The 27,915-nt window shown below is 35.4% G+C and overlaps 1 protein-coding gene across 1 annotated transcript; it reads right to left on the bottom strand.

Annotated features, from left to right (window-relative positions):
- Positions 1-7: 7 nt before the first annotated feature.
- LOC121411163 (transcription factor CP2-like) lies at positions 8-26,654 on the bottom strand. Its single transcript, XM_041603710.1, has 15 exons — positions 26,386-26,654; positions 18,647-18,691; positions 17,973-18,068; positions 17,530-17,671; positions 15,980-16,192; positions 14,700-14,849; positions 14,250-14,354; positions 12,673-12,851; positions 11,723-11,786; positions 11,114-11,207; positions 10,285-10,375; positions 7,789-7,838; positions 6,718-6,860; positions 4,518-4,569; positions 8-1,945 (listed from the first exon to the last, which is right to left on the bottom strand). Exons 1-15 carry the CDS (start codon positions 26,496-26,498, stop codon positions 1,908-1,910), a joined length of 1,575 nt encoding a protein of 524 aa, XP_041459644.1. The 5' UTR covers positions 26,499-26,654; the 3' UTR covers positions 8-1,907.
- Positions 26,655-27,915: the final 1,261 nt, after the last annotated feature.

The raw sequence follows: 27,915 nt of genomic DNA, 5'->3' as shown, positions 1-27,915 counted from the left end.
AAAAAAAGAGTAAAAGGAGTCTGCTAGAACTGTATGTTTGCCAATGTATATTAACGCTGTCATGATTATGTATGATCCGTCGCAACTCCGTTCTTACATTGCAAGTATGAAAAAGAAAATCTAAGTGCATGAACAATACGCTAAAAAGCATTTAATGAAACATAGTCACATGTAAAATACAATAAAAGCTCAAGATGATATTTGATATGGAGAACCACACCTCTCCAGTAAAGGGGAAGTTTAGCCTGACGATAAGTTAGAGATAGCTATTGGTGAAAATTTGAATAACATTCATCAATAAATGAGGGAGTTGTGGATTTCAAACTGTTTTATTTTGTCGTCGAACAGCTCCCCATGTAATGAATTCCAATCAGTCAGTCTGCAAGCCCCCGAGTTAATGAGCAAGATTTATCCAAGTCCTCTCGTAGCTGAATTCATGTCCCTGCAAAATCTTGTGAATTGTGAGACTTTGTTTCTCAGAGAATTTAACTACTTTCTCATGGAGTAAAATTGATTAATTTCATACCATATGAAAGAGTGATCATCTTTCAATACTGATCATTTCTTTTGATTATTAAGTGAATTATAGGCATGAAAAGATGCCTCAAACAGAATTTTCTCCCTTACAAATTGTGCAAAATTTGTGTTTTATTTATATCATCAGAAAGCTCAAACTCTACTTTCTAACAATGTCACTCTTGATAACCTTTTAGATGGGTCATTAGCCAGTTTTTTCCACAAAAATGCAAGAGGAGATTTTTGAAATTTCTGAGTAGCATAAAATCCAGAGTTCTGATTGGTTGAATAGTGTTTTTAAAACAACAGGCGAGGGTAATTTGAAGAGATTACCACATGACGAGTGTGACCTTGCAGAGAGGCCCAGTGTCATGTGGGAACATTGGAATTGCAAGGGTGTGTGGTCTCTATGACCAATCAGAGCGCAGTATTCTTGTTTTTAAACTGCTAAATGTACTTGGCCTATGAAAAGCTGGCTGCTGACCCATCTAAGATACCTCTTCTTATAAAAAAGCGTAGATCTTCAGCTTTATCATAATCTAAAAATTATTTGGGCCCAACCAGAAATTCAGTGTAAAAACAAGATTTGTTGCATGAAAATAATTATTTTGTTTTATGTTTTAGATCAAAAGTTTTACCTATATGTTACAAAATCTTTTTAAAAATCCAGACACATGACCTGAAAGAATAATATATCTTCTCTATAAAAATACCAAAAACAAAGATTGGTCAATATTTAGAGCAGCAATGGCCGAATAAAAAGAGGTGTTTTTTGTCCGAACCAAGCTCATTACCAATGCAAAAACCCTCTAGTTGAGAATATCATTTGGATGAAAGAAGCAACTTTTTGAGGGCTTGCCGACTGACTGCAATGTTTTTAATGGAAGATGAAAATATTTTTCTTATCGTAGGGGATATAAAATGACGTGCCTGATGATATCCACCCAACAATTACATAAAATCTCTTTCCATTTTTACAGAAAATTGCATCCTATGGAATTTACATTACCCGAATGGAGGAGCTTCTTATCTTTGACATCACAAAATCAACATTTTAGAAATTCATATCTCCATTATTCTTCAACCAAAACATTCACCAATACTTTTCTCAAATGTTTCTGCTTTTATTGCAACCAACTTATGTCAGGGTGAATTTCCCCTTTAATTGTCCTCCTACTCAAATGCTGTTCAACGAGTACATAGCGTACATCAACCAATACACAGAGGAGATGTAAATGACAAGAATCGATGCAAACTCGTTCCTCTCTTGTGCATTGTAGAAGTGCTGGATAGAGTCCAAGAAGATTACTGCCAAGGATTTCAGACTCCATATAATGAAGACTTTCGCTTCTGCTAGATAAGTTCATTTGTTATTCTTCAGAGATATGTTTTCACTTCATCACTATTGTATATGTGTTTCCATCGGGATCTGAAAAAAAAAGCAAAAGAAATGCCCAATACAAAGGTACTCCGACGACGTTTGTAATTAACAAATACAGGAAGGCTTTTGACACCATTCTCATACTTTCTAAGACTAGTTTACTGAAAACCAATTCAGGATAACAGTTTGGAAGATCGCTTTGCTAGCATTCCCGTTTGATCAACGGAAAGTGGTTTTCAAACCCGCTTCACATAAAGTGGTCTTGTTGCTATGGGAACTCAGTGGGGTGACATGTTTTGCGAAAAATTCAAAACTGCGGCGTAGACATTCACAGTGTGTGGAGTAGCGCGCTCAAAATGTACTAAAGATCGCTTCCTGAAGAACGGTTGTGTCCTCACACTAAAACCAGTTTAACGAGGCAAAGCGATTGTGAAAACTGTATCATGAGGTGGTTTTCTGAACCAGTTTGGAAGATCGCTTCGACCATTTTCATTACACGTTAAACCAGTTTCCAGTTTTAGGATGGTAGTGAGGACAGTGTCTATCTTGAAGTTAACATAAGCTTATGTTAATATATTCATAATCATTTATTTGAACAAAAATTGCTTCAGAAATGGCTGAATTTTAAAAGATATATTTTTAGATTTGAGCAAGAAAAAGGACCATATGAAAACCAAAGTCCAATGTAGAATCAATATTAATGCCATACACTGTATGTGTATTTGCAGGGAACTTTTATTTATTCATGGCAGTCAGACAACTGGAGATAATGTTGGTCCCTTTCATGCCAATTGTCCTTTTGGTTTAAGGAGTACTCCTGGCTGAAAATAATACGAGTTGAAATCAGACAAGCAAAGCACTGAACATTTCATCAAAATTGAACAAAGAATAACAAAATTATGACATTTTGGTCAAACTGTTCTATGCATGTCTTTATGAATATGCAATGAGCAAGCTGATGATGTCATATCCCAGTCAGACCGCAGGTCCCTATGCTAATGAGCAAAAAGGCCAGATTCATCCAAATCATCTCGTGGTTGAATCCTCCTCCTTGCAAAATCTCGTGATTTGTGAGATTTTCTTTCTCTAAGAATTTACCTGTTTTAACTTCAAGTAAAATGAAATATTATTGCACCATCAGATAGAGTAAAAGTTACTCTTTCATATTGGTCATTTATTTTGTATACAATATTTTGTTAAATAAGTAAGTTTCTGGCCTGAAAGTGTGCCTCAAAACTGAATTTTCTTCCTCTGTTTTCTTTTGCAAATTGTGCAAAACTTTTTATTTTGAGCTTCAATGATATCTATATCATCATAAAGCTGAACTTCTGTACTTTCTCACAATGCCATTCTTGATATGCGGCACCTTTTAATCGGGTCAAGATCACACTTTTCCCACCAAGGTACAAGACAAGATTTCTGAAATTTGGTACTTGCATGAAATCCAGAGTCCTGATTGGCTGGATAAGGTTCACAGAACAGGCGCAGGGTATTAGAGGAGATCACCACATGGGAAGTGTGACCTTCCCATGAACCCAGGCACTGGAACCGTTGGAATTTGCCACTGGGTGGTCTCTTTGACCAATCAGAGTGCAGTATTCTTGTTTTCAAACTGCTTTATGTACTTGGCAAATGAAAAGTGTGATCTTGACCCGATTAAACCAATTCTCATTTTGAAACCTATATCATTTCAAAGCATACATATTCAGCTTTATCATGATATAAAAATCATTTGGACTCAAACATAAATAAAGTGTGAAAATAGCAGCTTTTGTCAGGTGAAAATATTTATTTTGTAGCATATTTTAGATCAAAATTTTAACCTATGTTACAAAATCTTTGAATAAATCCAAATGCATGACCTGAAAGAATGATTCTTCTTCTTTACAATGGTACTAAATTCATGAAATTCGATGCACAATTAGAGCAGCAATGACCGAATGAAAAGAGGTGTTTTGGTCCGCATCAAGCTCATTAAATATGCAAAACAACTCAAGTCATGAATATCACTTGGATGAAAGAAGCCACTTTATTGAGACCTGCAGTCTGACTGATCCCCCAAATTCTTTTGCATTTTATGATATGAAATATGATATTGCTCTCCCAAGAATGACAAAAAAAATGGATTGACAACTTCTTGGATCAATCATGATTTAATAAGTAATGATAATCACAACTCTCTAGGGAGAGTTCATACAATCACGTATGAAATCTGAAACAAAAAATGATTTTGTTTTATAATGTAAGAAAAAGGAAAGTGGAGACAAGACACCCACCTATTGCACATTCATGATGACATGTAACTTTGTTCATAAAATATTGCTAAACTTTAAAATTGTTTATTATAAGACTGATGAAATTATCAATATTTTACTCTGGGAATTTTTCTCTGTTAAGTAGATAACATTTACTGCATTTGAGATCAACCAGTGAGCTGATGAAATATGAGGATCATTTTTCATCACTTTTTCTACTTATCATACATCATGGGCACATAACAGAAATTACATTCAAGGTACATTAAAAAATCAATTGCAACATGACTTTCAACCAATCAGATCTGTGCATTTGAGATTTGCAAGGGGGGGTGTGAGTAGCAGGCCCTTCTAATTCTACATACCTTTCACTGCCTCTAGTGAAAAGTTGCTCTCATCTGTAATGTTTTGCACCATCTGAAAAATACAAATTGATAATCATAAAGTGTAACTAATTAATATTTGTGTTAAAAAAACAACAAATTTGAGAATAGTATTTGTTGATCAAAGAAACATATGTATGCACTATAAACCTGAGACTTTGGTTCAAATCTAATTAGCATAAATTACTTTTGTGTTGAAAACGCAGCCCACTAGCATCACCTATTCATGTCAGCCGAAAAGAGGCTGACATAAATAGATAATAAACAAGGCCAGCATTCAGCATAAAGGTTAGCTGGGGGTTATGGTATGTTGTAAAGTCTTGTGTTGTGCATGTTTATTGTAATGTTGATGTAGTCACATCAATATGTAATGACATCATTATCAGATGTTACATGTTCTATTATATGTGTCACTGCACACTGGCCTTGCTTGCTCACTGCCTCCAGCCTATGAGCAAGCAAGGCCTTTCTTATATACCCCAGCAAATGCTAGAGCAAACTTTTTGATAGTTAGTGAAGAAATTTCCACGCCATGATTTAATTTAAAAATTCTCATGCATAAACATTTTGTTTGACAATAGACTTTAGTGATATCATCCAATAGGCAGAGAGGAGGTATCTTTTATCATGCATTCATTAAAAGGTCTCATGTCCCAAAGTACATGCAGATTTGAATGACTAGTTCACAAAAGGTATTCAGATGTTCAGCCTACAATGGCTAAAATGTTATCAAGCTACCATCTGTTTTTTTTTTCTTCATTTCAATCACCTTCAGGAATTTTCTTTAATAATAGTGGGATTCTAATTCTAAAATAATGCAGGATTCATGATTGTTGCTAGGCCAGACATTGACTTGTTAGCTAAATAATCTTCACATGTCATGCATACCTTTGAGTATATCCGGGGGGGGGGGGGGGGCACTCAGTATATAATGCATAGTGGGTATGTGCTGCGGAGGGGACCCCCATTTTTACACTCAAATTTCCGTTCCAAGGCATATCATTTTTGCCTTGTTGAGAAAAAGAACAAAGAAAGCCGCTCCAAGGCATAGCATTTTCTTCTTATCGAGAAAAAAAAAGAGAGAAATCCGCTCCAAAGCTTCGCATATTTTTCATTACGGCGCTCCGATCGCGTTGAATGAGCTGCAATTTTGGTGAAAAGCGGCCGCAGAGCTCCCCGGCGGAGGCCGCGCTAGCTGCATCATGCACGCATGACCGTTCCATAGGGATGCATACGCGCTCACACGCTGGCGATCCGTTCCAAGGACCCCCGTTTTCACAAACATTTGTCGTTCCGAAGCCCGTTCCGAGGACCCTCTTTTTTACAATAAGCCCGCTCCAAGGCCCCCGTTTTTTGTCTCGCCCGCGGCACACCCCCACCACTTTTTTGGTCGAGTGCCCCCCCCGGAGTATATGATGAATGCATGGCTCATGTCTGTTGCTAGGTAAGGTTAAAGTTGATACATGTAGGTTTGGTGAAGATATACCATTAACCCATTGAGCCAATAGACCAGTTCGTAGTTACTTCATGGACAATTTTGGTCAAATGACCTTTATTTCATTCATTATGATAGGCAGATTTCAAAGCAAGATATTACGTAAACTTGCCTTAACATAGCAGGATGAAGAAATTGAATAGACCTGGTGGGTGTTTCATAAAGCTGCTCGTAAGTTAAGAGCAACTTTACGAACGACTGGTGATCCCTTCTTGCGGTAAGTGGTATATTGAATTGGCGATGGTTTAGCGCGTAAGAAAGGTTCACCAGTCGTTCTTAAAGTCGCTCTTATCTTACGAACAGCTTTATGAAACGGCCCCCAGGTGACTAGAATAGCACACCAATGAACACTTTATGATGGTATTTGTTGCATGCATTCCTACTTTGAATGCATATCATAGCTTGTTGCATAATGTACTTGGCAAACTGTGAAATACCAGTCATTCGTGGACACATTGTTGGTTTTTGTGGATGTAAATGAAAACCACAATTCAAAAGAATATATGAATAATCAAGACATCAGAGTTGGTGCTTATCTCATTAGATTTTAAACCACCATGTCACTTTAGTACAAATGACCTTCCTCTGATCACGCGTAGAATCTTCTGATCATGCGCAGAAAGGAACTACGAACTGGCTTATTACCCAAGATAATTTGAGGAGAATCAAACGTGGTGACATACTGACCTCATCACTGACTAAAACTCTGATTCCTCCAACTCCTTGCTTGAGAATTCTTGAGATGTGTTCACTGTCAACATGGTATAGTGCTGCTAATTTGGCTTTCAATTCTGATACCAACGGTCTCTCAAGGTACATGGCATGGTATACTGAAAAACAAATAGGGGAAATCAATTAATGAAAGAAACCGAAGCCAAAGGCAAATAGAGACAGAGAGCAGTACGGCAGCATGATATGACAATGATATTGAGACACTGAAACTTCATGATATATTGATGTTTCGACAGCTTTCAGAAGAGAAATCTGCCTTGAAATGTCATAATATACAGGCATTACTACAATCCACCTCACCAGTGTTGTATAAATGTCTACCCAAACTAATATTTTATTTTTATTCTGATAGTGATAGCTAAAAAGTGGGATGTGAAAGCTTTTGTTATTGTCATGTCTCTGTCTTTTACGTCTGGCGATAATCAAATAACAAATATGCAATATCCTGTAGCCTGAGAGAGCAATGATTTTGAGAGAAATTCTTTCAAATTAAGGTGGATTGTCATCATATCACATTCAGTCCTGGCATAGTTGCAGTGAAGCAAATGGAAACTGACAACTTAAGAAATGCTGAGAGACCCTAAAAAGGGCATCATGAATAAGCACATGTGGGAATGTGTCATATTATATATTAGAGTAAAGAACCATCTTATAATTGACAGAATCATATCTCTGATTTATAATTATCAATACAAACAGGAATTCCAAAGTCACATTCACTATTGGGACAATGCATGTTTGATTTCATGTGATATTTTGATTTTGTGAAAGTGTTACCAATGTCTAGTAAATACATTATCAAGATTTATACAATACAAAATTATTTGGATTAAGGAGTTCCCGTGATAGGACAGGCATACTTTCAAATAATAAATTGTAAAACAGGAAGGCAACTAATACAAAACAGGCAAACAAACTCTCAAAATGTTGGTCAAATAATTATGTCTCTATAGTGGGAATCAGCCAAATACCACGAATATTGCCATTTGAATGAAAAAAATTTTCACATAAGTAAAAGTATGATACCTTGTTCTCTTTCTTGACAGACGTACATTGTTAATCTTGGTCTGATATGTCTGTGGGACAAAAAATAAAGACTTATTATCACCAAAAGAAACAAGCAGTTTAAGATTGATTTACACAATTAGAACCTGTCACAAAAAAAATATAAATCTGAATAAACACATGCTACCATCAAAACTATTATTACCCTTCAAAAAACGCTTAGGCCCATATTCTGAAGTCAGGATTAACTTAGACCATGGTCTAAGTCTGTGCTAAAATTATGGGGAGCCAAAAATTCTAACATTCTGTTTATATTGTATATTTCTTATGCTAACTATTTTGTTTCCTTTTGCTTTCATAATGATGAAAAATAGTTCAAAATACTTCAGTTATCATTCCCAGACAATTTGGGTGTCATGCAAGTTAATACATGAGATGTGTTCTGTTAAGGATTGGCTCTCCATAGTTAAATAACTTTAAAGGGTTTAATTTAGACCCGAGTTCAGAATAGACCTTAATGTTACAGAATTTCAAATCTCTTTAAATCATTAAACAGATATTTAAAGGACAAGTCCACTCCAACAAAAACTTGATTTGAATAAAAAGAGAAAAATTCAACAAGCATAACACTGAAAATTTCATCAAAATCGGATGTAAAATAAGAAAGTTATGACATTTTAAAGTTTCGCTTCATTTCACAAAACAGTTATATGCACATCTCGGTCGGTATGCAAATGAGGGAACTGATGACATCACTCACTCACTATTTCTTTTGTATTTTATTAAATGAAATATAAAATATTTTTATTTTCTCGTCATTGTCATGTGAAATGAAGTTTCATTCCTCCCTGAACACATGGAATTCCATTTTTTTAACATTTTGTGCTTCAGGCAAGGAGGTCCTAATCATCAAATTCGTAAAAATTGAAATATTGTATAATTCAAACAATAAAAAACAAAAGAAATAGTGAGTGAGTGACATCATCGACTCTCTCATTTGGATGTAACTGGCTCGTTCATACAACTATTTTGTTAAAAATAAGCGAAACTTTGAAATGTCATAACTTTCTTATTTTACATCCGATTTTGATGAAATTTTCAGCATTGTGCTTGTCTGATTTTTCTCTATTGATTCAAATCAACATTTTTCTGAGGTGGACTTGACCTTTAAAAAAAAATGGGTACACAGGGTTGTCAAGGAGAACATTCTCTTTTCTTTTTTTTAAGAACTTGGGCTGTTTCATAACCAAACTTAACATTATCCATTACCTTAGGATGACTGAAGCACATTCTTAAGTGATAAATCAGATTCTAAAAAATCCTTAGTGATATCATATTCACCTTGCTAATGCAAGAACAAGATGTGTGTACAATTCACATGTATCAGTATGCACTACCAGTACAATGAGGATAGACTTCAGTGATAATGCATTAAGAGTAAAAGGACTGGGCTATTTGAGATGTATTGAGGACAGGGCATGATGGCCCCCCCCTTCTGATCTCTGCTGTCTCTCACGCGATCGCGCCGAAATTTGGCACGCACATTCTTTACCATGTAACCTACAAGCTAGTATAACAAAAATTCTGAAAATAAGTATTTTTTGTTTATTATGAATAAAATATGCAAATTTATTCATGAAAAATATTATTTGCCTATTTAACACCTAATTTCACTTTAAACTTTCTTCTCTTTTTTGCAGATGTCATCTTTTTAATCTAATTTAAAGGTTTATTCCGTAAAAAATTGCGAAAGCCAATTTTTTTCCTCATGTATTTCTTTGTTTTTAAAATTTCTTATGTATTTTTCTGTTTTTTCATCTGTTTTTTTTTTTCGATGGAAATTATTACAGACCATTTAACAACTAAATTAAACCCTAAATTAATTAAGCAGACCAATTAAAACAAAAAATCACCCTTATATGAATTTTATCTCCCATAGACTTTGTACAAAAAATGTATAAAAATGAGCCACTTTCGGCATGACATTGTCTCGTAAAAAGTCATGTGACGTTGCGATGGTATACCCGTATGTCACGAATTTGGTCTCAAAATTTGCGCGAATCTTCAAAGAAAAGAATAATAAAATTTTGCAGCACTATTTTTGTGCATTTCTGAAATATCGCGCGAAGCGTCGAGTGCGGGCCATCATGGCCCCCCTCCAGTCCTTTTATGGTTAAACAAATCATTCTTATAGAGAAGTATAAATAATGGCTTCTTCCAAGATAGTGGTTCCAGATGTGGAATATAAAGTACCTCTTGATTTAAGGTGACAAGGCAAACTATTACCTCTTTCACAAGCTGAATGATAATGCTCTCTTTCTGAAGCAAGCATCCAGCTTGCCTTGAAGGTGGTATTTTGCCCATTATCTTCACCAACCGCTATTATATGCTTTTTAAGAAAATTTAGGAGTACGAGGCCAATGAAATGAGATCAATCATCAAAATCTGTCATATAACAATGAATAAACTAATTATGGGAAATCAGCTTTACTAGTCTATGGAAAATAAAAAATTGACCTTTCTTGTAAGGCATTGTTGAGTCGAATACCATCAGCTGGACCCAAGATACGAATTAAATCTTCCTTTGCTAGTCTCAGTAAATCAGCACCTTAAAAAAATACAAGATTTTTTTTTTTAAATTTAAATGTATTGGTATTCAATCTTAAATTCAATGAAACATATACATACATTTGTCATTCTCCATGTAGGAAACTATTTTGCTTTGTATGGTGGAAATGTACTTCACATATTATTTTAAGGTTGCAACATACATGTAGATAATAATTATGCTACCACATGAAACTAGCATTACATAAGCAAATGTTTCCATTAAAATGGCTTTACTTTCCTTTTAATTGAAAACCTTTAGATGAGACAAGAATCACTCGAGTTTTATAGCTAATCTGTTGCATAATTGCAGCGATGATGACAGTAGTCATTGAACTCCACATGGACACTTAAGATAACACTGTAGGCTATGGAGGGGAAATTTTGCTTTCTTACAGATTGCAAAGCATGCAGTGCTGATTATGAAATAAATTTCCAAGGTTTCCTCTTGAAACAATATTGCATGAACTGACAGCATGTACCATGTAGGGCACCATATGAAGGCTTTTTGGAAACCTTCACAATGTTACTAAATCCCTTTCTAGATTGATTTTTGACCAAAGAACAAGTGTATGCATACCAAAAATCCTTAGCTTAAGACAACTTTTGGTGCCCCTTCTCTAAAATTTTAAATATCTTGGAGAAAAAAAGTTCAAGAGATAAAACAAACACCTAATCAAGTTAAGTATTCCCTTACAGGTGCAACATCGAACAAAGTATTTAATACATAAGCGCTTACCTGAGAAATTCTGGAAGGGTTTACAATAATTATCAAATCTATGTTGCTTCAGCCATTCTTGTGTCTGAGCTGCTGTGTAGTGTGGATATAATGGCTATTTGATCAATCAAGCAGATAGGAACAAAAACAGAAAAAAGACAGTGTAATACATTATTAGATGTGTATCTAGTAGCACATTGCAAAGCCTAAATCCATTTTGAAATGGATGAACTGAATGATTTATGTGCATGGTGGTACAGATAAAGCATTTAGGCTTAACCATGTGGTTAGTCTTGAAAAGGCTGACAGAATAAGGAGAAGTAAATGAGAAAGCAAAAAAGGAAAATATTGAGTTGGAAATGAAGGAAGAGATGAGAGAAGAGCATCAGCATTTGAAATGTTGGTATTATTCTTTGAATTTCTGCATCTAATTTTCAGGATTACATATATCTGAGATAGTGGTAATTATGAATTAACAAAGAATGTGTTGAAAAATTTGGTATTTACAAAATCAGAGCTCAAATCATCAGTATAAGAGAATCAATTGGTTTCTTTTTTTTTACTGTAATAAAAACTTCAGGTCACAAAATCAATAGCATAATTACAAAGAAAATGATGAGTTCTACTTACTGATGGTGATTCTGCATTTGATACTTCAGGTGAAAGAACATGGTTGTTTGATGGAGCAGGAGATCTAGTAGAAACAAAATAAACAGATTTTGAAGTTAAAATAAAGTTGCAGCAAACAATGATTTCATTACAAATGAAAAGGTCTAGTTCAATTGTAATCATCACATAATTGTAGCTCTAGATCTGGTACATTTGCATAAACCTTATTTTTATGAAATCATGAAATCTTTTATGAGAACAATGAAGATCTCAAACAAGGGTAAGTACATGCAGGACAGTGTATTACTATTGCTTAGAAAAAGACCCATGCTGCAGCTGGCTGGCTGAAACTCCATGCTTATTTTGCTCACTTCTCAGCAATCACACATTTTGTACCAAAATCATTTGTCACATATTTGTTATTCATACATACAAGTGTGTGTGTGGTCCTTTCATTTTAATATTGAGACGGCATACACAACTGCCATTTATATTCAAGTATGAGACATAATTGGTTATTTTTTTTATATTTAATTAACAAAAATTTAATTCTGTTACCTAAAATGGTGTAGAGATATGAATAGACCGCTCTAAATGTCTTGATATAAATATCTAGAGAAACACTGTCAAAGAGTGTAAATATGTCCCTCGGGTGGATGTTAAATAGAGGAGAGTCACCACCTTTGCACGTTTAAGTACCCACTTCAATATTCATATAAGAGAAGGGGGAAACCCCGGGGAAGTGGTCCTCCTACACCCCCCTCCCCAAATCAGTTATATCGGGAGGAGAGACCTACTGGTCAGTGATTCAGTTCGCTATTCACCTACCAAACAAACAATAATAAAAACAATGTTAAAAATCAAGAATGAACATTCTAACGATTGCTGCTAATACCGGCAGTATATATTTTTTCCTAGTAGGATTAGGTAGAGTTGCAACTCAGAGTTACAAAAGTGTGAAAGCATCGCACCTGTTTGGAGTACTATTTACAAAGCTCTGTTCGATGGATGAGTAGGTGCTGTCCAACGGTGAGTAGCATTGTTCTAATGATGAGAAACTCCTCCTCCCACTCTCATTCTGATATGATAGACCAGGGTTTGGGTTCTGGATTCCGCTTATATTGGAAGGCTGCGGTATAGACACCGGCGACTGGCATATAAAATGGGGAATATGTTAGGCAGTACAGATGCTTATCTTGGCTTTGTAGTAAATGGATTACAAATATATAATCAAGAATGGAATTTTAAGATTAACATGAAAACTATGACTTTTCAATCAAAAGGATTTCAATTTGGCATACCATTATTGGCCTGGTCATGGTTTGATAACAGCAATTAAGTAGGGCTTGATGGTATTGGTGGAAGAATTTGTTGCCCTCTATGCCAGTGCCACTATATCTCTTTACAACTATGATTCTTTGTCCTAGGCCACTGCCTTGAGGAAGCAATATTTCATTGGAGAGGAGCAAAGAACATGACAAGTATTGTAACATTTCGGACCCATAAATTCTAGCAAGAAAATTGAGATCTCCTTCCATGATTATGTGTGCTATCCCCTCACATGCCCGTCATCCCTCAGCACACACCCACGCCAATGTACCCCATTTGCCTTTGTCACCCAGTACACTACATCATCCATACCAAAATTCTGCATCAAGTCTCCCATCATCTTCATATGCATCAACTTCACACCAAGCATTGCTCTGTCTCTCTCTCTCTGTCCTCTTCAAATCACCATCTCATTTTTACTCAAACACCATGTCCCACTCCTATGCAGCATCACTGATCTCACACAAATCTTATACATTATTCCGCTTGTCTTCAAAGGAAATCTATGAAACTCTTCACATTCCCTAACCTTCACCCACCCAAACATTACTCCTAGAGCTATCAGTCTCACATCCATCAACCACACACTATTCCCTAGGCATGAAGACTCCTCTACAAATTCCACTCCTCCATCACATAACCTCTCCCATTCCTCAACTCTTTTATGACATCTGTCATGAAGAAATCACTTGCCAAGCTTGTTGTCATCCTGTCAATCTTTGTGCACCTCTTACAAATTCACTTTTTTCACACCACACTGAATCAGCTTTCCCCATCCTCCTACAAATGCAGATATACCAAGTTTCATGCTTTAGACGCAAATACCCGCCTTTGGGACTCTCGCTCACCCCTCCCCCAATCTCTTTCTCATGCCTGTATCACAGCCATACCCAATACAGAGTAACAGAAAATCTAATGCATAGCTGGACCTTGAACTTGGCATCTTTGCAAATCTACTTTATTAAAACATCCCCACCATCCAACTCAGCATCATGTTTGTGTTCACAAGACTTTTTAGTCTCAAACCCTTGCTCTGAAATGTTTTTGATTTCCCCACCCTCTCCCTTCGTCCCTTTATTCTGTCACTTATCAAAACTGATTGAAATGAATTCCACCTTAGGTCAAGTTCATACTAATAATGACTTCATCAATATTTGACAGAAAAAACAAGCACACATCCCAATTCTGTTACACAGGAGAGATATAAATGGCTACCCACCTCTGTAAGAACTGTGCAATCGTAGGACGGCTGGTATTTGTGCTTGTCTGTTTTCTTTTCCATCTTCTCTCTGTCCGTTTTATGTTTCCGGTCTGCACCTTTTGGCTAAAATAACAAATAATAAGGAGGAACAAGAGTGGAAGATGAAATGAATTGAATTGAAAAAAAAAATGACCTAACAGTCAAATGAATATCTTTTCTGTGATTTTTCGTTTACCACTTCCTGTTTTAAAAGGCTGTTTACGCGAATTCCATCCATTTTCCGCGATTGCAAGAAATCACCGTCCCTGCATAATAGCGAATATAATCGACACAAGAGAAAGGTCATCGATAATCGATAAGTTGCAAAAACATGTGATTATCGACAGGACTACCGATAAAGAGGTTATCGATATTAGCACTAGAAAAGATGCAATATAAATGAAAAATATATATATTAAAGATATGTACCTTGAAGACCTTGACTTGGCAGCTGGCAGCATGTAAAGGCTTCTCTGTACCATCATCATCAACATAATATGAATCAACCTGTATCCTAAATATAACTCCTTTCTCTCCCCCATGCTTCTTCGCTGTGAACTCAGAACTTATGCAGTGAATCTGTGAAGGAATGATAATGCATCCAAGGAGTGTTTGATTAAACTGGTGACCTGTTCATGTGCTAAATAAGTCAGATATTAACCCAAGTTTAATCAGGAGTTATCACAAAGCGCCTCTTTATTTTTCCAACAACCTTCATCAACTCTTAACAAATGCATTCAGATTCTTGTAAACAGCATGAAATCAAAATAAAGTAAGGAGTAAGACTTTAGCTCATGGGTATCAAAATGATTGGACATCAAAATGATTGGGAATCAAATGATTGAGATTCTGATTTAGGACCCATGAACATGTCCTAGTCGTGTATAACTTATGAAGGGCTAAATTAAATACTTGACTCGATACCGAGGTGTAAGAAGAATTAAGTCTATGTGTCATGTTTTGACAATGGAGCTCGAAGAGCCTTTACCAAAACCACCATCAAAAATTAACATAGTAAAATAATTTGTAATGAATATGGAATTGATATTGTCAAATAATATTGTCACAATTCCTTTGAAGATATGGAAAAATTACGCAATGTCTGTGTTAAAAAAGAAAAACAATAGAAAATTCAAGCAAATGACTGGCCTAAAATAATTTTTGTACATACATTTTATATTTTATACTAAAGACAACATTTTTGGCATTAGCTAATGCTATATCCAGATAAAAGTGCACCATTTCTTTTGTTTCCATACTATATGATCTCACATGAAAAAATCAAACATTTGTGAGTGCTATATAAGTTGATTGCTTATGGAAGTTCTCCTAAATGATTGAATATTATAACTCCAATTCCAGGGTTCCCTAAGAAATTTCAGGGTTTATTTTCATGACATTTTTCATTTTTCCTAAACCGAGCAACAGTTTGATACAAGCTGAAGTATTAAAGTGACACTGAGATACCTCAACCATCATCAGTCCCATCTAGGCCTAGGAACACAAACTGATTGATCACAGGGCTCATTATAAATTGCATTGCACATTGTGTACATTCAATCATATAAACCACTATACAAAATTGATAAGCTTTGTGTTACGAGCTCCTGGAATGCCAAAACAACCCACACCTACAAACATTTTCCCAGACCTCTCCTATTAAAAAAATAATCTAAATTTGTATGGGAAGTCTATTTACAGTTTCTCACCTGAAGGAAAACACCAACAGTTGACGAGGGATCCCAGAAAAACTCTACTTCATTGATGTTCTGTGAGGCAGTGTTGTATTTGACAATGTTGTATGAAAGCGGAAGGTCTATTCTTAATATTCTCTCTCCAGGTCGGTTTGTCTTCCACCCATCAATCTGGGCATGTTCAGTGTACTGCAACCTCTTATCATGAAATAGTACTCGAACTACACTCTGCATAAAAAAGAATGAAAGAAAGAGATGCACAAGATCAATTAGAAGTTCTGTCTGTAACATTTTACCCATTGTGGTCGAAAACGGTCAGTGGCTCACTTTTAAAGCTCTGGGGAGCGTTTCATCAACATATTTCATCTGATAAGTTGTCAGATCTGACAACTTTCTTTCTTTGATTTTGATTGGCTGAGACACTCAGTTCCCATGTTTCTGTCAAAAAAATCAGACAAGTTCTTTCATGAAACACTCCCCTGGTTGATTTTTTTATTATTACATTATACATTTTTTTGTTTGTGAACTATTTGTATTGAGACAACAAATTTTACTGGGAATTTTGGTGAATTTTACTGCCATTGCTACATGGACATGGTGTCTTAGTAGCATTGGGATATTTACATTAGGTCCTTCAGGTCAAATCATCGCAATTAACTTGAACAAAACTTGATAAAAATATGAACATTCACTTCTTAATTCAGGTAGCTAAATACCACAGATAATATTACCATCGAAATCAAGTTTGAAGTATGATTTTTCCCCTCATTGTAATTTTTAAGACAGGAGCGCACAAGAAAAGGTTTGAATAAAGCAAGAATGACAGACATACATAAATGACTAATATCCAACTTTCTCCGTATGTACCGTGGCTGGCTTAAATCAGATTGTAACGTATTTGGTATGTATGCAAAGGGGATCATCTCAGAAGTTCAACCATATATCAAAGAAAACTTGATAAAAATATGAACATTCACTTCTTAATTCAGGTAGCTAAATACCACAGATAATATTACCATCGAAATCAAGTTTGAAGTATGATTTTTCCCCTCATTGTAATTTTTAAGACAGGAGCGCACAGGAAAAGGTTTGAATAAAGCAAGAAAGACAGACATACATAAATGACTAATATCCAACTTTCTCCGTATGTACCGTGGCTGGCTTAAATCAGATTGTAACGTATTTGGTATGTATGCAAAGGGGATCATCTCAGAAGTTCAACCATATATCAAAGACGTACATCAGGAATACGTACGAAGAGATATGAATGTTGGAAGTACAGCAAGTCGTGTTTCAATTTTGAAAAAAAAAACAGAGCTGGAAGGGAAGTCATGTGGAAGAACGGCATTTACAGTGGTGCCTCACAGGAACCTTAAAAAAATCACTGACCTAAGATTTTACGAGCGGGCTTATCGTGTTACGTAAGCGGGCTCTTCCTGGCGGCTCGCCGGTTGATGTTAGATATCCTTTCGCCAGAGGGAAGCGATAACAAAGGATTAACAGAGGAATTGGAAGAAGGATCTCCTTCTGTGTTTAATAGCTCCATGATCCAACTGCATTCTTACCTTAAATAATTTGCCTTCAAAATCCTTAGCTCCTAGCCTTCTGATTTTAAGTTCATAGGACTGGCCTTGGTTGAGGTAAGTTAAGGTGTCTTCGTTCACTTTAGTGAAAGGTGATGTGGCTGCATTCAAAATCACCTGGAAACTGAAAAATGAGTAAAAAAATACTTTAATGTTATTAGGAGATTTCCCTCTCTTAAATACATAAATCTCTCTCCCTTTCAACCTCCCATTATTAGTAACTTAAATCAAAATGGACACCCAAGATACACAATAGCTGGAAATCTTACTGGAAATAAGCTCTTTCAAATGAAGGTACATTAATCCACCACTAAACTACCTCATACATGTAGTATATCATCATCATCATCATCATCATCACCATCATCATCATCGTCGTCGTCATCATTGTTATTATTACCGTACTATTATATTGCCAATCTTACCTTGACTGTTCCTCTTCTTCAGCAGCTGCTGCAGCATGGATGGAAGAGAAAGCACCAAATGCCTTCTCAAGAGTGGTAGGTAGATCTGTACCTCGTCTAATAATGACAACAACAAAAAGTAAAAAAAAAAAATAATCACACGTCAAATCCATATAATAAAAAGGATATACACACATAATTATGATGCCAATATGGACAGACATCTTGGTTGCCATTATTATGGGCGAGTGAGGGAAATCAGCGTGTGCAGAGGTTGGAAACCAAAATAACACCATATGGGTGTTTACAATGGCTTGAGTATGAAAACACACACTTCCATTCCTGATTACTATTGTAAAGAAAATACCCAATCCATTCATTATGATCTGGTATTCATACTAATTTGGGGGACTGTTCTTCAACAGAGCACAAATAAAATGTAAATTTGAGTGAGACCCACTATTGTTGGAAAGTAAAAGATGTAGCTCACAGTAACTAGTAGAAACTGTCTGTGTCGGAAAACTAAGCATTTATCCTCTTGATCAAGAGGAATCAAGCTAAACATTGCTAACCCTTATTTCAGCTCAAAGAGGTTACTTACTGATCAGGAGAACGTTATATCATAAACTTGTACACTGAATAACTCAAGGGATTCTTTATAATAGTTTTCTCTCAATTCAATATCTACCACTTACCCTTCAATTTCTTCTTGCTTGAACATAGGCAGGGCCAACACTTCACTGGAGAAAGGAAGATATAAGAATGTGATTACAACATCATAGGATAATATATGATTATGAGGCCAAAATGTTAATTCCACTGTACCCAGGAGGCATTGGAGGATAATATCATTTGCTATAACAAGATGTTACTCTGGTACTTGTTTGTATATCAATCACAACCCCCCCCCAAAAAAAAATATATATAATTGAAATAAAACAATAAAATAAATAATAAAATAAATAAACAAAAAATGAAAAAATATACATATAAGTAAATGAATTTAACAAAATTAATGCAGACAGTTTCTGTTGGCTGATGATAAAATCAAACTTGGCAAGATATAAAGATAATTGAACATTTTCACTTTTTTATACATGTTTAGGGACTGGGAGAAAAACTGAGATGGTATGCAATTATCTTTCTTAGCTTTTGTCATGGAAAATGATCATGCAATCATTGGACCCTATCACCAGTCAAGCAACAATTAAAACCATGCAGTATTCTAATTATTTAGCCAAGTATCAGTCCATTGACAATTGACATTCTGCTTTTATATGCTCTGCCCCAGAGCAGGGAGTGAGCCGAATTTTTTATTGAACAATTGATGCAATAATCTAAAAGCTTCAGTTTCTGGGAGCTAATGCAGTTTCCACAGGTTAACTTAAAGAAAATTTTCCCATCAGTATAACTGTTTGCAAATGCCATAGCAAGTCTCTCAGTCACATTTCAAGGTCAATATGACCACCACTTTTCTGAATATCTTGATCAGTAACAGCTGTATTTCGGATTCGATCTTGGCGTCATTATTAAAATTCTCAGTCAAACATCGCTTCGCTTGGATGTGCCGTAATTTTGATATAGACCACTTGTTCACTGCAACCACCCTGACTGTGGGGAATTTAGATGTAGGTATTAAAATTTAAAAAAAAACACTCATTTCCAAACAGTTGTGATTTATTTTTCATTAGTAACTTGGGGATAATTTCTGTATTCGCCAGAGCACTCAAAAACTAGAACTTTGAGCATTTTTTGTGTAGGCCCTCTATTGGTGGAAGGTAAATTGCAAGAAAATAGTCATTGAACAATCTCTATTTTTAATTCAGAAAAAAATTGAAACAATTTACTTAAGAGCCAAGTTACATGATAAATAGTTGTAATGGAAACTGACAGTGTCGAAAAAAATCAAGCATTTGGCCCCAAGAACAAGAGAAAATACATCAACATGTAAGCCAAACATTGCCAACCTTTTTTCACTACACAGGGAGTTTAACAGAGAACATAACCTTGTTCACTGAATGAGTGATATAGACTGAAGGTAGTGACCAAAATCATGTGCACATGCAGTGAACAAACAGGTGAGCTGCCGTTTGGTCACTAACTTCATTCCATATCAAAACTATATGGCAAAGCCAAGCAGGCCACGTGAAGCGATGTCTGAATGAGAATTTTACAATGTCCTTGAGGTGGAGCCGAAATACAGCCATTTGCTCTATGCAGAAAAGAGGGTGGGCATATTATTGACCTTGAAATGTGTTTGAGAGACTTGCTATGACATTTGCAAACAGTTACTGATGAGAAAATTTGCTCAAAGTTGGCCGGTGCAAAATTGTATTAATTAGTGCCATTTCTGTTTCTCTGGTTGTTCTGCTGGACTGCATCTTGCTTCAGCCTTTACTATTGGAACTACTGCTCCACTGACTTCTTTCTCCGTATACAGGGAACCTACATCTAGAGTATATCCAAAATTTAATTCTTGATTCAAGTAATACATTTTTCATAAAAATAAATGTCTTAGAATCATTGAAGTATTGAAAATAATTACAATATAGACTCTAATCTAGAAGTATCAAAATCAGAATCAAGATCAAAATCACCTAGCCCTAGGTGAAATTTTACAAAATAAGGATTAGAATCTATCAAAAATGAGAACCCTGAGTGACCCTGTTTTTAGGGGAATAATATCATACAATGCCTTTGGCAGCGTAGGTGATAGGTCCCTCACATTGACTATGAGTGAGATAACTAGCTATCTATGAATCTATTATGATGATGGAGAAACCTAAAAAGTCCCCCCACAATTAAAAAATAAATAAAAACTCCTCCACAAGTCCAAGCTCCAGACATGCAGACTAAAGATAGTCTTTTGCACTGAGTGATCTCAGAATTATAATTTTTCACTAAATATCATTAAAGGGGAATGAAACCTTTGGAACAAATAGGCCTGGGTAAAAACAGAAAAATCAAAGAATAAGAATAAAGAAAGTTTGAGAAAAATCGGACAAATAATGAGAAAGTTATGAGCATTTGAATATTGCAATCACTAATGCCATGGAGATCCTTCCATTGGCAATACGACAAGGATGTCTGATGTCACTGATGAACAACTTTCCCTTTCGTGGACTATAAAATACCCTCAAAATGTCTCTTTTTGCTTTTTCTTATGATGATACAAACTCTTTATCCATGATGTATTCTTAAAAAATATGTATTACATGCCCTCATGTAGAAAGAACACATGATCTATGGATAGATGTGATAAAAAAGGCAATTCAAGTGAAATATATACTAAAGTAATGGGGAGAGTTGTTCACAAGTGACATCACACATCTTTGTCCCATTGTCAATTTGCTATCTCCATAGCATTAGTGATCGCAATATTCAAATGCTCATAACTTTCTCATTATTTGTCCAACTTTTCTCAAACTTTTGATTTTTCTGTTTTTCACACAAGCTATCTTGTTCCAATGGTTTCATTCTCCTTTAAAGTTTCTTTCATGTTACATTTTACTAAATCGGTACCTGGAATATACTTTTGAATATAATGTATTAGATAAATCAGGGGCATAACAGGGATCGGTGGTGGGGGGGGAAGAGCCAAAAATTTCCCGGTCATATCATGGTATGAACAGGGTTTCTTATGATTGTGCCTGAGCATTAGGGCGAACCTCAATACGTGATAAGTACAAAAAAGAGGGGGCACAGCATGGCGCGTGCAGCAAAAAGTTCTATATAAAATTCCCAAGCAAGCGAGCGAGAAAAAGAAATCACATTATCAGAAATCTAACTCTGAGATTAATTTTTTTTCCTAAAACAACATCATATCTTACAACTTCCTTTCAAGTCCTTTTGTTATTTTGTTCTTGATTGTAGAACGTTTGGGGGCCAATGCTATGCGGATTGGGTACGGGGCAGTGGCAGCACCAGGATTTTTAACCTAGGGTAAGAAGGGTGAGCTAATTTTTTCAATGTAGGCACTACTGACTTGAAAAGGGATCTGGTCATGAAGATGATATTTCACCGCAAGCTGAAATTTTTTATATCCTGAAATAACTGAACGTTCTCGGCATATTTTATTATCATGAACTGGATGGCTATCTAACTAAACAATTGATGCAAGTGCATAGCGCAAGCTAAAAATGTTTGATTTATGAAAATTATGAATATACGTAGGATGTGTATCTCGCTAAATCTAATAATGAAAACTCTAATCGCAAGAACAGTTACTGCGAGTGCATAGTGTGAGCAAAATTTTGAATTTATATAGACCTAATGACCTAAAGGATTTATGTTGACAAAAATTGTAGGGAGCTACATGTAACAGTGAATGGATGAGAAATTTTTTAAATCTAAAGAACGAAAAGGCTGTTTTGAGCACTTTGCAGAGGTCTTTAGTAGGATGGTTAAGGGCAATTCCACAGGTTGGTGGACATGAGCTTAAAAATTCAAATTCAATATTTTCTTGAATTTTTTAATACTTTAAGTCCTTCATACATGATAGTTTCAGGAACAAGAAATAAAAAGTTTATTTTCATATGTATACTTTGGAAAAAAATGGTCAAAAGTTGTGCTTCCATTGTGTACCAAAATACAAGAAAAATAGTGAAAAATGAAATATGCCTTATTACCATTTTGTTGTTGCAACAACATACCACTTTATATATTTCTGAAGTTTAGAAGAGTCAAATTACTTAAAATACACAACCGTTTTTCAAGTAAATTTGTAGTACTCATTCAAAAATAAATATTGCAACTTGTTCAGGTGATGTAACGTGAGTAACCGAAAAAACTGTTTTCTGAGAAAAATTCTTCACAGTTAATTGGTGGGATTTTAAATTCTCTTCCTTCAAACAATCTTTGACACACTGATGACTATCAAAATCATTAAAAAGTACAATTTTTTTATAAAATTGATGAAGAAAAACTGTAACGTGAGTAACTTTGTAACGTGAGTAACCATCTTGTAATGTGAGTAACCAGTAAAAATTATTCAGTTCGGTAACATTTTCTGTGGGATGTCAAGTTTTAAGTCTCATGGTTAGTTGTGAAGTTATTTTTGATTATTTAAAAGCAAAATGAGGGTACATCTCTTTGATGCGATTCTTCGTTCATCAAAATATCAGTGGTCATACAATCACACAAAAAAATTGAATATTAGTAGAAGTATTCACAATGCGAGAGTGCATTACTAAGACTTGGTTTTGATTAACCAAACTTTAAAGTGTTTGAACAACACATTGAATGCCCTTACCTGTAACCCTACCTGTAACCCTATCTAGGCCGGGGTATTTTGGGAGTTGATATGGCCCGGGGGGTGGGAGGAGGGGGGGGGGGGCTCCCAGGCCCCCCTTGAGATCTCGGCCATTGGCCGCACGATCACGCCGAAAATTTGCATGCAGGTTGTCTTGGACATAATCTACAATACTATACAGCAATTTATTTCATGCAAATTGGTATTAAGCGTTATGCTAATTTATGCATAATTAGTAAGCGAAATCATACTTTTCCCTCCTACTCCCTAATAAAGCTCCAATTGTTCCAATTTTTGGTATAAAATCTCTTTTAGATGTTCCTAGCAATGAATTTTACACAAATTATTGAATTTTTAATGACACGTGTGTTGTTAACCATACATGGACAAAATGTAACGTGAGTAACCGTAACGTGAGTAACCATATTATCTGCACCCCAAGTAGAAACCATGTGTTCTTTATTTTTTTAATTATATACAAAGTTTGTGTCCCTAATATACTTCTTTGAAATGGATATAATCAACTTTCATAAAAGCCTTGTATGAGGAGACTTTTCACTTATGTTGACTTTTCATTTTATGCATGTCCAAATCATGTAACGTGAGTAACCGACACATTCCAAAGATTTGCCAGGAGCATAATAGAATTTCCCAAGTTTTGTTTTTATACGAAGGACAGTCAGACTGTGTACTTTGTTGTGATAAGGAGATGTTTAGTTCCTATCACTAATAATGGAGTTACAGCTCCAAGTATGAGTCAAGGTGTCTCCAAATGTAACGTGAGTAACCGTGGAATAGCCCTTATGACGAAACTTACTATACATTTGTTTTTATTTTTCCAAAAAAATTTTTGGGGGTGAGCAAGTGGGGAGGCCAACTCACTGAAGGGCAAACGCCCCCATGCTTCTCCCCTTGGTGCTGTCACCCTGTCACTGGTCCAGGGCGGAGCCCCTGGAACTGGAATTGCAGATGGCCACTTTTTTTTATCAAACAGTGAGTACATACACAACACAACTTCAAAGCAGTTGCGCATAATAAACTAAATGCTTTGAGGCAGCACAACATAGCAAATGTGGTAATTTTTTTAAAAAAGTCGCCAGCTTGGATATTAAGCCAAAGTAAACATTAAGAGGCTTTTTACGGTAAATCTAGCCAACGTAAAGCTTTACTTATTTAGGTTAGGACATACAGGGATATAACTAGCACTTGGCTAAGGATTTTTTGTCCTGATTGCAATTTAGCAAGCTTAAGATAAGACTCCATCCACCTTTCTTCCCGTTCTTTTCATTTTTTAATCCTCGGCAGCCCAGCCATGTTATTAAGTTCTTTTTTTTTTTGCTTGTCCCTTATCTTTATATTCTAATTTTTCTATTCAGCTTTTGGCTGGCAGCCATCTGTTACAAGTTTTTTTTAAACATTTTAATTTTTTTTTCAATTTCTCCTCGTACGCAGACGGCTCGCGATCATGTAGCCGCCATTAGGGGGTTATCAATGCAAAATCCCCCCGATGGGGCTCATTGATTTTTGTCTTTATTTCATAAAAATATAAAAAGAACCGGACCAAAATAAAGATTACTATTTTGTTTTGGCCTCAAATGCACCAAAACAGAATCGCGCAACTTCCACCTGGTTTATTCGAACTTATAAATATATACAGGTATGGCTATTGAGTCCCTGTACAGATTGAATTAGAACTTCAGTCTCTGTAATTGGTGAGTGGAGCAAACGGAGTTCAGCGGAACAACCAATAACAGAGACCAAAGCTTTTGGTATACTTTTGGCTCTACCTTCATTTCCTGTTTCTTTTCTCCTATTTCTCCCATTTTCCCGCCATTCTCGCCCATGCGGTTGTCATTAAGTCATATCTTTTGATTTTATATATCCCTCCCTAGCTAATGTATGATGGTGGGCCCCAAGTCTGCGCACCTAACAATTTGAGTTAAGATTTAACATGAATTTCTTCTTATTTCACAAAATCTTTCAGTTGATTATGTTCCTTACATCATAATGAGTTAGTGTGCCAAATATCTCATAAAATTTGAAAGAAATATATGATTTTCTTGGACCTGTTATGACCTGTTAGATAGTTAGGCTATTTATATAGTTTTTGTAAGTATTTATAATCTTTCATATGGTTTTCACCACTTTTGAAGCATGCTTGCCACACTGTATGATACTGTAAATTCATGTTTAGCATAGCCTAGGTTTAGAACATCTTCATACTGTTATACATTTGTATTTTAGTGTTGTTGTTGTTGGTTTTTTTGTACACTGTATTCGGTATTCTTCTTCTGTATTATTATCATATGTTTGTATACATTATTTTCTTTTGTATCATTAATATGTCATGTAATTGTGTTGTACTCTCATACCCCAGAAGGGGGTCGTAAGAGTCAATAAATTCTATTCTATTCTATTCTATTCTTGGAAAAAACCTCAGGCAGTCATTTTCAGATTGAAAAAAAAATGGTACCCCAAGTCTGCGCACTCATTCACTTTGCACACGATTCAGGGATTTTGAAGACAAAAGGCTGCATTTTGAGACCGTCACATGAAATGCCCTGAATTCATTATATTTCCACCATTTTGAGTCGAATTTTTTTATGAATACCTGTCTAGCATTGAATGTGCAAAGTTCGGGCTCGTTGCGTATATTCTTTTACTAGAATCGCGCAGATATACGCGGGTGCCCAGACTTGGGAGACCGCGCAGACATGGGGGAACTGACCATATATTTTTGTACTTTCTCAGTCTTGTTGTTCATTCCTTCTTTTTCCTGCTTTTCTTCCATTTTCCTTAACTAGTTATTGATCTAGATCTGTTTTCTTCCTGTCCTTTCTTTTCACTTTTTCCATTTCCCTTTCCTTTTTCCCCCTCCCTCCCTCCCCTTTCTTTCTTTCCTTCCTTCCTTCTTTCATTTCTTAGCTTCCTTCCTTCCTTTCTTTCTTTCCTTTTCATTTCATATATTCATACTTCTTTCTTCCTTTTCTAATTTTCCTTTTTTTTTCTGATTTTCCTGGTGAATCCGCTAGGGGAACAGCTTGCACTCCCTGCCTGTTTACTCTACTGAATTGAGATAAACCTTACGTTAGGCTAGGTTATCGTGCAGAGCGAGTAAAGTTTATAATTATAGACGAAAGAGGCACTCGCTTACAACGGAAAACCAAGGCAAAGTGCACCCACCTCATGTTGTATGCTCCAGTGCCGAGTTCAGTTCCCAAACCCGACAGATTCGATGCAAAATCTTCAGCAAGACCATCGTCCACGTGGAGAGCGCTGCTACTCCAAGCCATCATCAATTACAATTATGGATTGACACAACCTGGATTAAATCTTTTTATGGTTTGTAGTCACTTCCAGCCTTAATATATAAGCATTTTCCAACACGAAGTCCGTGAAATATTTGCTTCTTTTTTTCTCTCGAATGTACGTTGTTTTCATAGTACGGTGGCTCAAAAGTAGAAAATACTTTTTGGTAAAATGCGCGTAGCCGAGTACCTAAATTAATAAAGATTCTTAACGAATTCACAAATATCAGTAATTAAATCTCCTCAATATCATTAATTTATCTAGATTACTTCCAAAAATTTAATTGTAAGCATATAAAATGTTGAATATGATACAGGTTTGAAAATTTTGCATATTGTGCCTATTCAACCCTACGAAACTAAAGACTGAATGTCTCCTTCGATTATTCTGAAGTTATATTAACTTCTCCTTAGATTTATGTATAGTAATACTCCAACTCTGAAAAAGGACACTTATAATTATAATCAAATTATTTGCAACATGAATCTGGTTTACATTCTAATGATGAGCTCTCTCTCAATTTGCGGAACACGAGGTATATGCGGTTCCAAAATTATTTGTAAGTGCAAGTCTGACCCAAATTTGAAAAAAAAACATGATTTTGTAAAACCTTTGGAACAAGATGGCTTGTGTGAAAACAGAAAAATCAAAGAAACAGATCAACGAAAGTTTGAGAAAAATAGGACAAATAATGAGAAAGTTATAAAGTTATGAGCATTTAAATATTGCGTTCACTAATGCTATGGAGATCCTCACATTGACAAAGCGACAAATATATGTGATGTCACTTGTGAACAATTCTCCCCATTACTTAAGTATATATTCTACTTAAACTGCTTCTTTTATCACATCTATCGGTAGATCATGTGTCCTTTCTATAGGAGGGCATGTCATACAGATTTTTTTTTAAATACATCATAGATAAAAGAGCAGTATCACCATAAGAAAAAGCAAAAAGAGACATTTTAGGGGTATTTTATAGTCCATCAAAGGAAAAGTTGTTCACATGTGACATCACACATCCTTGTCGCATTGTCAATGGGAGGATCTCCACAGCATTAGTGATTGCAATATTCAAATGCTCATAACCTCATTATTTGTCCGATTTTTCTCAAAATTTCTTTGTTATTATTCTTTGATTTTTCTGTTTTGACAGAAGCCTACTTGTGCCAAAGTTTTCATCCCCTTTAATGCAAGTTGTTCACCTCGCATGAATAATGACTATTTAAAACCTTTGCTGGTTTAAATGGATTTATTTATGATGTTTATGATTGCAAAAATATCCTCATATCAAAAACATAAAATAAATGGAATTTGGGCATTTTTCATCATGAAATCAATAATGCGAAGCACGAGCTGATAATATTTGATATTTAGATATAAAAAAGGGTCAATTTATTCATT

Source organism: Lytechinus variegatus, chromosome 3 (genome assembly GCF_018143015.1).
Source record: "Lytechinus variegatus isolate NC3 chromosome 3, Lvar_3.0, whole genome shotgun sequence".
Classification (NCBI taxonomy): domain Eukaryota; kingdom Metazoa; phylum Echinodermata; class Echinoidea; order Temnopleuroida; family Toxopneustidae; genus Lytechinus; species Lytechinus variegatus.
Note: the sequence above shows the minus strand (reverse complement) of the source record. Positions and strands in the feature narration are given on the sequence as shown.